The sequence below is a fragment of the Micromys minutus genome, assembly GCF_963924665.1.
Source record: "Micromys minutus genome assembly, chromosome: 30".
Classification (NCBI taxonomy): domain Eukaryota; kingdom Metazoa; phylum Chordata; class Mammalia; order Rodentia; family Muridae; genus Micromys; species Micromys minutus.
Genome location: NC_137965.1, coordinates 23,409,335 through 23,422,034, shown reverse-complemented (window position 1 = coordinate 23,422,034; position 12,700 = coordinate 23,409,335). Strand labels below are relative to the sequence as shown.

The following is a 12,700-nucleotide window of genomic DNA, read 5'->3' as shown; positions in this document are numbered from 1 at the left end:
TTCCCTGAAATCCATTTCCTGCAGGTCCTTTCTCACACACAAGTTAGCTTTTGGCCTTTGTGTGCTGAGATGCTACTCACACTGTGGTTGTGTGGGCGGCCATTCATAAAGCCATTTAAATGTAGTGGTGCACCCAGGTTCATTGTTTCTTTCCCCTTCTAATGGACATTTGCTTGCAAATAGCTGGCTGTTTCCCCCACACCTCTTTTGGCTGCTTATGTCTGCGTCTTGCAGACTGTCCTGACGGATGAGAGAGTGAGGAACCTTCAGAGTTAAGTGACCAGGTGGCCTTGAGTGGACAGGGTTAGAATGGTCTCCTGGGAGTGTGATTGCCGGGGTTTTCTTGGGTGGACAGGTCAAATTGCTTTGCCAGAATCCAGATTTCATTCTCCAGCCTTTTTCCTCACCCAGCCTGTTGAAGGCGGCGATGGTCTTGCTCCCCTGTAGTGTGTCTGTATTCCGAGGGAGAGATGATGATGCTCACTGTCAGCCCGGGATTTAGCCAGGATATTGTCATTTACTTAATGAGTCATTCTCTTGGGAAGATGATATTCAGGACGCCCTAAGTGGCCCTTTTCAGTTTGGCTTTGTTGATCTTGACACTTAGGCAAAGTTGTCTTTAGACTTAGGGATGCAGTTGCCATAGTTAGCCAGACTCGCTGCTCAGCTTTCTCCTTGACTCGGGAGACTTGGTAAAGAAAGAGAAGGCCATACATTGACAACTTAAAAATAATACTTTACATGAGATAGTCACCCCCCCCCCCTTATATACATGAAATACCCATTACTACATTGTGGGGTTTTTGGGATGACCCCATTTTGGATATGTCTGGTCACACAGTTCAGTGTCATATCATTACTATGCTTTTCTAGCAAGCAGTGTGACCTGCTGGGTTAGACTACAGTGAGCAAACCCTGTCCCTTTTCAGGGGGGTTAAGGAAGAACAGGGTTGTAGGTGGCAAGGAGTTTCCAGACAGAAGAATAGTTGTTGGTAGTTGGGGAGACCAGGGAAGGTGACCAGTCCAGGTGCAATAGTTAAGCCATGGTGACCTCTCATATGATAGGAAGGTTCCAGCAGGCTGAAAACAGCATTGTGCTCTCTCATTCTTTACTTGACTATCAAGAATGTAATTAAGGGGCTGGAGAGATGGCTCAGCAGTTAAGAGCACGGACTGCTCATCTTGGGGTCCTGAGTTCAATTCCCAACAACCACATCTGTAATGGGATCCAATGCCCTCTTCTGGTGTGTCTGAAGACAGTGACGGTATACTCATACATATATAGTTTTTTTTTTTTCTTAAAAAGAATGTAGTTAAGACAGTTTTGGTGATTTCATAGTATTCAGATGGTTAGGTTGCCAGATGAAGATACAGTTGTTAGGTGTTTTGCTACTGCCCTGACCTGTGAGCACCCTGAATGTTACACAGAAGCAAGTGTCCCGAGAGGCTGAGCATCGTATCTTTCAGGAATAGTTTTTTGACTTCACAGAAAGGATTTTCATTTTGGCATTCAAGCCCTTCGCTTACTGGCTAGTATTTCTTCTTTGAAACGTGATCTCTTTATTGATGGGGTGCATAGACCCGGAGTTGGGTGGTGGAGCAGCGGAGCCAGGAAGCACACCCTGCTCCTTGCCAAGGCTGCTCTTGCAAGAACCTTATCTCCCAGAAAGTCAGAGTGCTCCCTGTAGAAGGTCGTTCGTCAAGGATCACATGATCAACTGCCCAAGGGGGGTCCAGAGGAAAGGATACCTTCTGATCCCCTATAACTGGAGTTAAGGAGACTGTTGTAAGCCACCATGTGGTGTGGGAAATCAAACCCAGGTCCTCTAGGAGAACAGCATGTAATCTTAACCTCTTCCCTCTCTCAGGCCCTTTGGGAGAGGCTTTCTAATAGGTCAGCAGAAAATCTAGTTATAACTAAACAAAACAGAGGAATCAGGAAGGTGGGAGTCAAGACACAGGGCTTCTCTGTGAATGGGTAGAAAATGGGGTTTTCTGTCTAGGTGGCTGTAAACTGAAGTAGGGGCCACCCCCAATGTCCCCAAGGAACAGCGCCAGCCCCTTTTCAGGGTAAAGTTTTCTTAGTAATTGAATTTCACAAAAGTGTAAATGTGAACTAATGTGGCTGATTTTACAGCACTGCTCACTCAGGTCCAAAGCAAAGCATTAAGCACGAGCCCTGTTTTCAAGAGTCTCAGTGAGCACTCAGGCAGCTGGCCCCGGGAGGAAGGGGAAGACCTGGAGTCAGTGGGAGGAAGGGGAGGGCCCGGAGTCACTCTGCTTCCTGGCAGCTGGCACGGTATGTCCAAGGGTAGAAGTAAGCACATATATGTAATCCCAGCACATGAGAGACAGAAGCAGGAGGCCAGCCTATGATCTCAGGGTAACCAGAAGGAAACAACAGCAGCAGTAACAACAACAAAACCAAACAACAGAAAACAAAGTGAGGGCATACAGAGCTTGGGAAAGCCAGTCTTTTTAAACCGAAGTACACCAGTATCGATCACTTATAAAACCTATAGCCTAGAGGAGTTATGAGTGTAAATACATACATATCCAGCATACTCTGTGTGTGTTTTTATATTTTTGTGTTTACGTGAGGGTATATATATGTGTGTATTTATGTGAGTGGATGTATTTACATGTGTGTTTACATGTGTATGCACATGTATATTTATGTGAATGTTTGTGTGCCTGTATCTGGATCTTTAGGTGTGTATATGTACCTGTGTGTGTGAGTGTGTATGTGTGCATATGCACGCACGCATGTGACATAGAAGGAGCGAGAAAGAAAGAGGCATTAGCTACGAGGCAGCTTCGTATGATTCAAGATAATGCTTATGGACAAGCGTGTGGAAGGCCAGTGGAGAAACTGTCACTTTGATAATGAACAGATTTAGAAGACTTGGAAACTGTATTAGTAACACACCCTATTGTTGTGACGGAGTACCCGGGATAGACAACTTGAGGGAGGAGGGACTTGTTTTGACTCATACTATGGAGGATGGCGACAGTCCATCCTGGTGGAAATGCGCTGCAGCTGAGTGGAGTAGCTGCCACCCTGTGGAGTAGCTGCCACCCTGTGGAGTAGCTGCCACCCTGTGGAGTAGCTGCCACCCTGTGGAGTAGCTGCCACCCTGCAGTTGAGATCGGGAGCAGAGATGAGGGCAGATGCTCGGCTCACCTTCTTTCAGTGCAGCCCAGCACCACAGCCCAAGGAGTGTTACCGTCCACATGCAGGGTAGGCTGTCCCACCTCAACCAATCTAATCTAGAGACTCCCTCAAAGACACGACACCCAGAAAGCTCGCTCCCTGAGTACTTTCTGGATTTTACCAAGTTGATGGCATTAGCCCGCACATCATCCAAAGAACACGTAAGAGATGCCAGGCCCCAGACAAGCAAAAGCAAGTGGGAACATTCTTAACTCTGAAGATGTGATGGCCCAGTGAGTGTTTCTCTTCCGAAAAGTCACTACATCCTTGTGAAGAAGAGCCCTAGGGATGCCTGCAAGGGAAGCCAGGTTTCTCACTATCAAACACTTGGCTTGAAGTTGCTTCAGGCACTAGAACTTATGAATGTATGAAAGAATGCCTCTAGTCCAAGACTGCGTGTTTCAGACTTTAACTTCTGGCTATTCAGATAGCCAGAGGAGCAGTGGAAACCTCCAAGTAGCTCAGCTCTGAGCATAATGGCATCCTGGGTGGATTCAATACAAAATGATCACCAAGGCAAGTAAGTGTGTCCTTCTGCTACCTGGGCACATCTGTCAGTGTTACTGGATCTGATTGCTCACACTTTGGGCAAAGCCCACTATATCAGCAGTGGATTGAACTCACGGACCATTTGACTATGAAGAGTTGTTTCTGACTGCATGCTGATGGTGCTGTGTAAAAGACAGGCATGACCTGTGGTAGTCAGTGGAAGCCGTTTACCCTGAATGAAGCCACACGCTAGCAAGTTCTAAAGAGCGGAACATTCCCTTTCCACAAGATTTCAATCGGTTAACCTGTTTTACCTCATCATTCACAGCAGTCATAAAGCCACACCAGGGTCTAGATATTTAAAGATATTACGACAGAAGAGTTGTTTGAAGCCCAGATGTATATAGCTGCTTCTGGTCCTCTGAAGCCCAGGCGGTGTGAACATCGCTATTCAACGCACATCATCACTATGAAGAGAGAAATAGAGAAAATACCTACGAGCTGTGTGCCCAGATGAATCCAGCCGGCCTCCCGTTGCAGAATCTCATTAAGGTGTTTGATTTATCTGTCAAAGACACGGGATGCTTGCTCATGTTTCCTTGTTTATTTCTCCCAACAAGAGTGTTCTGCTGAGAACTTTAGTCACCAGGGATGGATCCCCTGAAGCCCATATGTTGGTTTCTAGCAGTGACGTAAGTCTCAGAATTGTTTGCTGTTGATGATTCTTTTATCATGTTTCTTTGCCTGAATTATCTGAGCAGAACCTAATGACCTTTTTGCCCCAAGTTAAATTAGTTCACATTCTTTAACAAACCCTTGAACGCAACATCCTTCATTGTATTGTATCCAATTGGCTTGCATTTGGTCTGTTGTGATCGAACCTCGGGTTGCGTTCAGACAGACCACACCAGGCTAGTGCAGCTCCTCGTGAGAGAGGTTTATTGTGGGGCAAGGGGGCAAAAGGGGGTGATGGAGACAAAGGGGGAAACGAGAGAGAAGAAGGGGCAAAGGGCAGGAAGTGTCTGCCTTCTATTTAGGCTGTGACATAACCACTTGCAGGTAAGGTGGGGAGGTAAACCAAGTAGACGCTGGGAATGTATGGCTATTGCTATGGCAACAAATGCGAGGGTCCCTGCCGCCTATGGGTGACGTCACCATCATCGCTGGGTTCGGAGGTGATCTGCAATCAACCATAAAGCCCGTTCCTGATACCAACAGAGTTGATCGTACTGCCTTTTCAGAAGCAGGTCCCATTTGTTTGTACAATCCTGCCTGATTCCCCAGCTCCATGTGCATTCTTTGGGCAGTGTCTGAGGGGAGGCTGCCCTCAGCCCTGAGCTGGTAGCCTGTGTGTCCTTCTCTGTCTTGTATCTTCTCTAGCTTTCCTCAAACCCCTCTTTCTGCTTGCAGGGACATGCCTTGCTCCCTCCACAGGGGTGGAGCATTCCTCAGAGCCACTTTTCAGGACTGATAGGGCAGCTTGCCTTTTCCCTTCTCCCAGACTGCTAGGGTAAGCCTCCTGTGGCCCTATGAGTAGCTATTCTGATCTGTCTTCTGAGACGTGGTTGAAGGTAGATTCCTGGGTCTTGCAGATGTTAGGCGAGTACTCACCACTGAGCAGCCAGCCATTCCCAGCCTGCCACTGAGAGTTTAAAATAAATGGTTGCTGGAAGCCAGCCCCTCATTCCACACTATCAGTGTGCCTCCCCCCCCCCCCCCCACAACCTCCTTTGCCTCCACCTCCGCCACCTCCTCCACCTCCGCCTCTGAGGCTTGTGAACATCATTGGTCATTCCCTGCCAAGCTCGGTTGTAGAGTAGTTAGGATCCTCCGGCTTATGGTGTCGGTGTGACCAAAAAAAAAAAAGTCTTTATTTATAGCTTTGCTTACTTTAAAATGCCTCAGCCGAGCTGGAGAGACAGCCCAGCGTGTCAAGTGCTTACTCTGCAGGCTGAGGATGCCAGCTCTGTCTCCAGGATCCACAGTGTAGACAAATGCCAGACACCCTGAGACATCACAGTGAGGAGGCACCACGGTGACCACTTAGTGACAGTAAGATTTCATAGGAGATGCCGTGACATCTGTAGGACAGGACTGGACACACTCTGCTATCTGTTGTCTGGCGTTCTTCCTGTTGTCTTCTGTGCTGTCTTCTGAGGCGTTATCCTGGATCAAGATTGTTCTCCACAAGATCAGTGTGGACGGGAACGAACTCCCAGGGCTTGAGGGGCCGGACTTCTTTGGCTCTTGACCACAAGCTATGCTAATGGACAGCTGCTACTAGACACTCCTGTGAACTCCATAAAGTGATGGAGGTTTGAAGGTGGTTACAGTGAGTCCCCGTCACACAGACAAGAGACTTAGAGCCCAGAGACGGCACTCCATGATAAGCAGTTTATCCATGCCTCAGGATGTGTGTGTGTGTGTGTGTGTGTGTGTGTGTGTGTGTGTGTGTGTGAGTGAGGTGGGGGGTGCTGCTGAGCACTGACCTCAGTGGGAACGGTATGAAAGGGTTCTTGCCAGACTGTGAGAGGGAACTTAATGTGGAGACATTTGTGAACAGGCTCAGCTATTTATGTGTCCACTTGCTGAATCTCCCCCTACCCCCTGAGACACAAGAGAATGTGTGCAATCATGGAACAGAAACAATCAAAGGACAGAGATTAAGCTCAATGGTCGAGCACTTGTCTGGCAAACATGAGGTTCGGTTCCCCAAATCCATACCCCCCCACACGAATCCCCACCAAATAAACCGCACACATGCAGTGCAGCTTTTGACATGTTCATTCTTTCTGCTCAGCTTTCCTGCTGGCCATGCGAGTCTCAGATAATCACCATGTTCCCAGGGCTTGGGGAGACGTCAGAGGCTGTAGTCCAGTTGGCAGTAGAGAAAGGCAGCTACAACAGTCTAACCCTCGGTGGAGCTCTTCAGAACAGTTCATGACAGAGCCTTCTCAGGCTGTCACCTGTACAGTCCTGCCGGCTCTGGGATTCAAACTGCCTGTGGGTCTATTTTGTCAGTGGTTTGTCACCCCACTGGCACCTTTGTGAAATGAGTGTCTGGAAGAGTCTCAAGCTCGAAAACAGCTGGGGAGTAACAGCAGTCTGTTCCCAAGCCTGAACCCAGCAACAATCACCGCAGATACTGTCTGGTGTCCCATGGTAGGGTAGAGGCGAAGTCCGGTTTTGTTAACTTCTTTACAGTTATTGAGGTAGGAATCAGCAGGCTTGTGGAGAAGGAGGGAGAAAGTCTGCCTTCTTTCACGTTGGTAGTCATATGTCAAGGACCTTGTTCCCCTGGGCCTGGCCTCTCCCATTCTTGATTTAAAAGTCTCAAGCTTGTGTGCTGGCTTCCCCCAATATTTTATTGACGAGTCTGCTGTCATGATCACACTGGGGTTCTACCCGCTCTCCCAGAACTTTATGGCTAGAGACCTGAAAGTGTGCCCGGGGGATGCCCTGTTGATAGGGGAAGGATAACTGATCATCTGGCCGGGACTTCAGCTCTCTGCAGGTAGGACCATTCCGGTTGAAGATTTGGTTTTGTCCGTTGCAGCAATACCACCCTACGTATTGCTGGACAATGAATGCAGACACTAGGTCCCCTGCCACTGTGAGGTTTAAGTTGGCTCTGAGCACTCCAAGTATAGGCTTTTCACCTGGGTCAGCTGTAAGCCATGGCTTGGGGTGGCAACCCAGCCTCTAGACACTGACTGTGGCTCATTAGTCCCGCTGTCTCCGACCTATAATCGTAGAAGTGCTGGCGTTCCCTGAGCACCGTGTGGCCTAAGTGGTCCCTGTCAGGGCTCACTGGGACCCCTCAGCTCTTCACTTGGAACAGACTCTGACACACAGTTATATCAAAAGGAACAGACCATTAGAATGAGTGGTGTCTGGGTGGCCCAGAAACAAAGAGGCGTCGAAGCCAAGTCCCCGAGTGTGCAGGGCCGGGGAAGTAACAGCCAGCGTCCCTGGTGAACAGTAGCAGCATTCTGTGGAGGGACTGCTCTGTTTTCTCAGTGCAGTGGGAAGCCTCGGAAAGGCTCTCAGCTGATGATTTATCGAAGGTTGTTTTATTTTTAGCATATAATGTCTGCTACTTGGAAAATTGGGTTTGTAAGGCAAGCATGGGGCAGGGAAATGAGTGAGAGGCTTTGGCATCTGCTCTTTAGAGAGGAATGGTGTGGCCTGTCTGGGGCAGGGTTGGGTGAGCATCCTGGGTACCTTTCTCGCTGGGCCTCCCGTGTGTACTTTTGGGGACTGTCGCTAGCTTCAGAGCATACTACTCACCTGCTCTGCAGGGACCTGAGCTCAGGGCCCATATTTCATTCAGCATTTCACCCTCAGGGCTTTCCTAGCAAGCTTCCACCTTTTCCCCAGGTGACCTTTGAACTCTTTTACCAGGCAAGCCTTCATTATGTGTAAAAGTTGTAATTTAGAACATTTGCTGTTTTTATATAAATAAGTTGACACAGATGCAGTTTAAATATAATCCTAGATGAGGATGGGGTGGGGGTGGGGGTTCATAGACAGTTTGGTTTTCAGTCCCCCTGTTTTACAAGTGGATTGTAATGCTTATAAACATTCTTGGACAACAGCCCACAGCCCGAGAGACCGAAGTCATAGAAACAGCGTGCTTTGCAGACTAAGTGTTTTTACTTGTACGTTAACTATGCCTGACTTCTGTCATCTTTATAAAGTACCAGGATACGAATATGCAGGGAGTCGTGTACGAGCTGAACAGTTACATAGAGCAGCGCCTGGACACCGGCGGGGACAACCACCTGCTCCTCTACGAGCTAAGCAGCATCATCAGGATAGGTAAGGCCAGATCACTTCACCAGAAAGTGGCAGGAGGCCTCCGACACCCTGGGAAACGGGACTCTTCATCACCTTCTGTTGCTGGGCTCAGTCTGAAATGGCAGCATTTGAGTAGGAAGCTATCAGAATAAATCACATCCCCCCCCCCCGTCTCCCAAATTACCTGAGAGGAAATAAGCACCCGCTGTAAGTGCCACCTAGCCCGTGTCTCCCTGTTCACCGGGCTCAGTGTCCTGGCTTCTCTGAACAGAGGCTGCTCGTTTTGAACTTATTTAGATAGACAGAATTTTATGTAATTTGCCAAAATAGCTTGTGTTGTAGACAGGATGGGGGTGGGGGAGTTGGAGCATCCCTCAGACATGGAGTGTTGACTTGTCTGCCATGAGTCTGAGAGTACCATCCCCCACCCCCCGCCCAGCAGTACATCAGCATCTGTGAAGACTTTCCCTGTGCCAGACACTCTGCGTGCCTGCCCACCTCACTGTTCTGTTGATAAAGGGGCTGTAGATGAACCAGGCTAGATACCTACCCAAACAGGCACAGACCCAAGTGAGGTACAGGGAGTTTAAATCTGGACAACCCCCCTGCCCCGCTCAGTGTTTGCTGTGATAATTGCCATTGGATGATCTGGAAGAAACACGTAAGTTAAAATCTGTTCACTTCAGGGTTACATGCCTGTCTAGTTACGCAATGGTTTTTTGGTGGGTACTTATTTAATCGCTCAGTATTCTTAAGGTTTTTTTTTTTTTCTTACACTCAAAAAAAAATTAAATGAGGTGCCCCTCTGCCATTGTGAAGGTCGAAGGCCCAACAGATGCCTCTGTGTGAGGTGTGCAGCCCCCCCCCCCCGTGTGCGTGGGAGGACACCACAAAAATATTTGCAGTCAGTGGTAGAGACTGGGAACCTTCTGATGGTGCTGCTGAACCAAGCCACAATTTATAGCGCTCTGTTTATGGGCATTGGTTATGTTAAGCACTCCACACAAAGGCTGGTGCCTGAGTCTCGCTGTAGAATCTGTGATGTTCTGTTCTTCCATTGAGAATAGTCTCTTCCTTCTCTTTATTGCTTTGGCAGCCACAAAAGCTGACGGATTTGCACTGTACTTCCTGGGAGAGTGCAACAATGTGAGTACCTATATATAGATTCCGGGCTCTGGAAAAGGAAGTCTCACAGGCTCTGAGACTCTCCTGTGCTGCAAGTAGTGGGCATGTCACAAGTACCCCAAGGCCCACTTGTGGTTGGGCTGTACCCACAGCTACCACCCGCCAGTAATGGCCTAGCGGCACAAATGCCTGCCTGGCCATCGGTTGTGTATCTGTGCTTTGGTTTATAGTGCCTTGTTCTGTGTGTGGTGTTTCTAGAACGCGTGTTTCTTATCAAAGTTAGTTCAGCCCTGTGATGCCAAGGAAGGGAGCCCGTATCCTTTCTGTACTTCATCTACCTCAGAGTAAAAAAAGAACGAAAGGTTAGCATCGTGTGATCTTTTTGAGGGTCTGCAAGGTGAGTCTCTTAAAAGCTCTGGGGTGGGGCTGTTCAGCCTGGGTCAGGTTCTCTGCCTTTATGGCTGTCCCTGGATTTCTTCTGGTTGAGTGCATGTGATACGCATGTAGCACACACGCATATATGATGCATGTGTGTGTGCATATGCACACGCATTTCAGCATCTCCAGCATTGGTGCCTGGTTTGCTGCCTTTATACTTTTACCATAACGAAGTTCATTTGTGAATTCACGTAGCACACTGGCCGCTTCTATGAGTTAGGCAACGCCATCGCAATCTGTGGTGTGGATTTGCGGTATGACTTTTGTGTTCTCAAGTAACTGACCATGTAGTGTTGTGTTCTAGAGCGCGTGAACAGAGAAGGCACTGAGATCTGTAAAGTGCTATCCCTTAAACAGCACAGCAGTGCAAAGAAAGCCAACTGTATACAGGTCTTGGTCGGATGGCTGTCCACAGCCATTGTTTTCCTGTTACATAACAGCTTACCAAGGTCTTTCTCCCTGATATCAAAACTCATATAGGGTGATGACCTTTGCTATTCCCCGGCACCTCTCTTGGTGCCTGTCAGAGGAGCAGCCAGACAAGAATGTCTATTAAAGTGTATTATACAGACCTCAGTTCATTTTATTTGCCTGAAACTGTACTACACACTGTAGCGTTTAAGACGGATAATGCATAAAAATAAAAAGCTGTACTTCCCCCCCCCTTGCTTTGTTTCTCAAAGTTGTGGAGATAGTCTTTAGTCTAAAATGTATTTGAATTGACATTCAGAGTGAGCTTGTCAGTGAGGTGTGACATGTGAACCCAAGTTAGGGGTCTGTGTCCATGTCAGAAACATTCACCCCATGTTTATAGTGAACATAATTCCTTCCTGTAGCTTTCACTATGTATCATGCTGTACCATGGCACCCCACTCCTGGTCTTGCATGCTCTGGCTCACTGACCAGTCCAGCCTCCACTCCATACGTACATTCTCCCAGCTTCTGATAAACGCCATCTTATGGAAACTTCTAAAAGATCTAAGTGTTTAGACCCCCTCATGAGCCATGAAGCACCCGTCTTTCCACACCTGCTCATGTAAGGATTCCTGGTAGGAAACTATTAGAACAACACCTATTCGCTTCTGCACACAGCTTGTGTGTGTGAAAATAGTGTGCTCACGGGGGCCCGAACCTTATCACTCCCTTGGCATGGCCTTCATTACAAGCCCACCCATGTAGCTATATATAGTGTCTGTGTATAGTGCCTGCAGAGATCAAGTACACAGGTGACCCAAGTGACTCCCTCTACTAAAACATGTTGGTTCCTCAATGTGTTACCAGCCTGTTTACCCAAAAAAATGGGATGGGGTGGACTCTGAGATGCTATCAAGGCAAAGAGGAAAGGAGAACTATGTACAGGGACCCCTGAACCTCTGAGGCCCATGGGGAGGCTGACTTAAGTGGAGTTAGATGCCCAAATTCTACTACACACAATTCTGATTGCTCATATCAGATCCATGTCTAAATGGGCACACACACACACACACACACACACACACACACACACACACACACACGACTCTCTTGGGCTGGTTTCTCACACCTCCTCTCCCTCCCACACCATAGAGACTTGCATTGAGTGTGGCCTAGCCTCTCTGGGAGCTTCAGGATGTATAGTGAGAGCGTAGCCTTCTCTCATCTGAAATCCAGTTTTTTCCTGACTCTTGCTCTAACCTTGAATCTTGTGTCTTCTTTGCCTCGTCCTGGAGTTTGCAGTGTGGTCATTTGCTTGCCTTATGTTTTCCTGGAATAAAAGTTTCTGGAAACTTTTATCTGCCTAGCAGGAATCTTCAGGGGTACCAGGACTGTACCCCCTGGTTTCCCTGGGTCTTCCAGGTAGGAATTGTCTCCTTCACCCAGAATCCCTTGTCCCTAGGGAACGACCTTGCTCTGACCCAGGTGCTCCTTTCCTTCCCTGCCATCTGTCTTGATCTTAGCCTTTACCCCTCATCCTCCACTTGAGGCTCTTTTCTCCTCAGGGAGAGTTGACTGGTAGGAAGCCTGGGTTTTGTTTGTCTGTATGTGTCTCATTTTACCTACTTCCTTCCGTGACACAGTTGCTCTGCAGTGAGCTCAGCTGGATGAATTTCTGACTCTTAAAGTCAAGAAAGGGGGCTTGTGTTTTCTTGTCCTTTCGGTTCATCATCCTCCTGCTGTGGTTTTTATCCCTACATGGGGTTAACTTCGCCTTCGCCTTCCACTTCTTCCAGTGTTACTCCTTGATGCTTGCGACTGAATTGTTTCTTGCTCCTTTGCTCATACCTTCTCTCCAGTGCCAACTTACCTGCTCACATATTTTGTGTGCCCTCACTCCGCCCCTTCTTTTGTGTATAGTTTTAAGCTCCTGAGCCTGGGGTTGAAGCCCCTTTCCTGTATTCTTCAGTAGGAGCTGGGAATTGTTTCTGCTGGGCCACTTAACTGCACTACTGCATGAGATCAGAGAGCTGGACAGAAGCACAAACTCCCTACTGCCTCTGCAGAAGAGGGCAGGCTCCCTGCTTCACTGCAGGCGAGGGCTGGAACCCTGTGTTACCCCCAGGAGAACTGCTTTACACGCTTTTCTTGTATGGTGCTCAGATATCAGCTTTCTTGGTATCCAAGAAGAAGGCAGCTTTGGGGTTTGTTTTACCTCTC

At 48.1% G+C, this 12,700-nt stretch overlaps 1 protein-coding gene across 1 annotated transcript in view; it reads left to right on the top strand.

Annotated features, from left to right (window-relative positions):
* The window catches only part of PDE10A (phosphodiesterase 10A), a gene marked incomplete at both ends in the record, with an annotated part of 176,567 nt that overhangs the window by 115,537 nt on the left and 48,330 nt on the right, over positions 1-12,700 (top strand). Inside the window, 2 exons of the mRNA XM_080941974.1 lie at positions 8,404-8,524; positions 9,600-9,649. Of these exons, the coding sequence (XP_080798100.1) occupies positions 8,404-8,524; positions 9,600-9,649 (171 nt within the window). The remainder of the gene's footprint in view (positions 1-8,403; positions 8,525-9,599; positions 9,650-12,700) is intronic.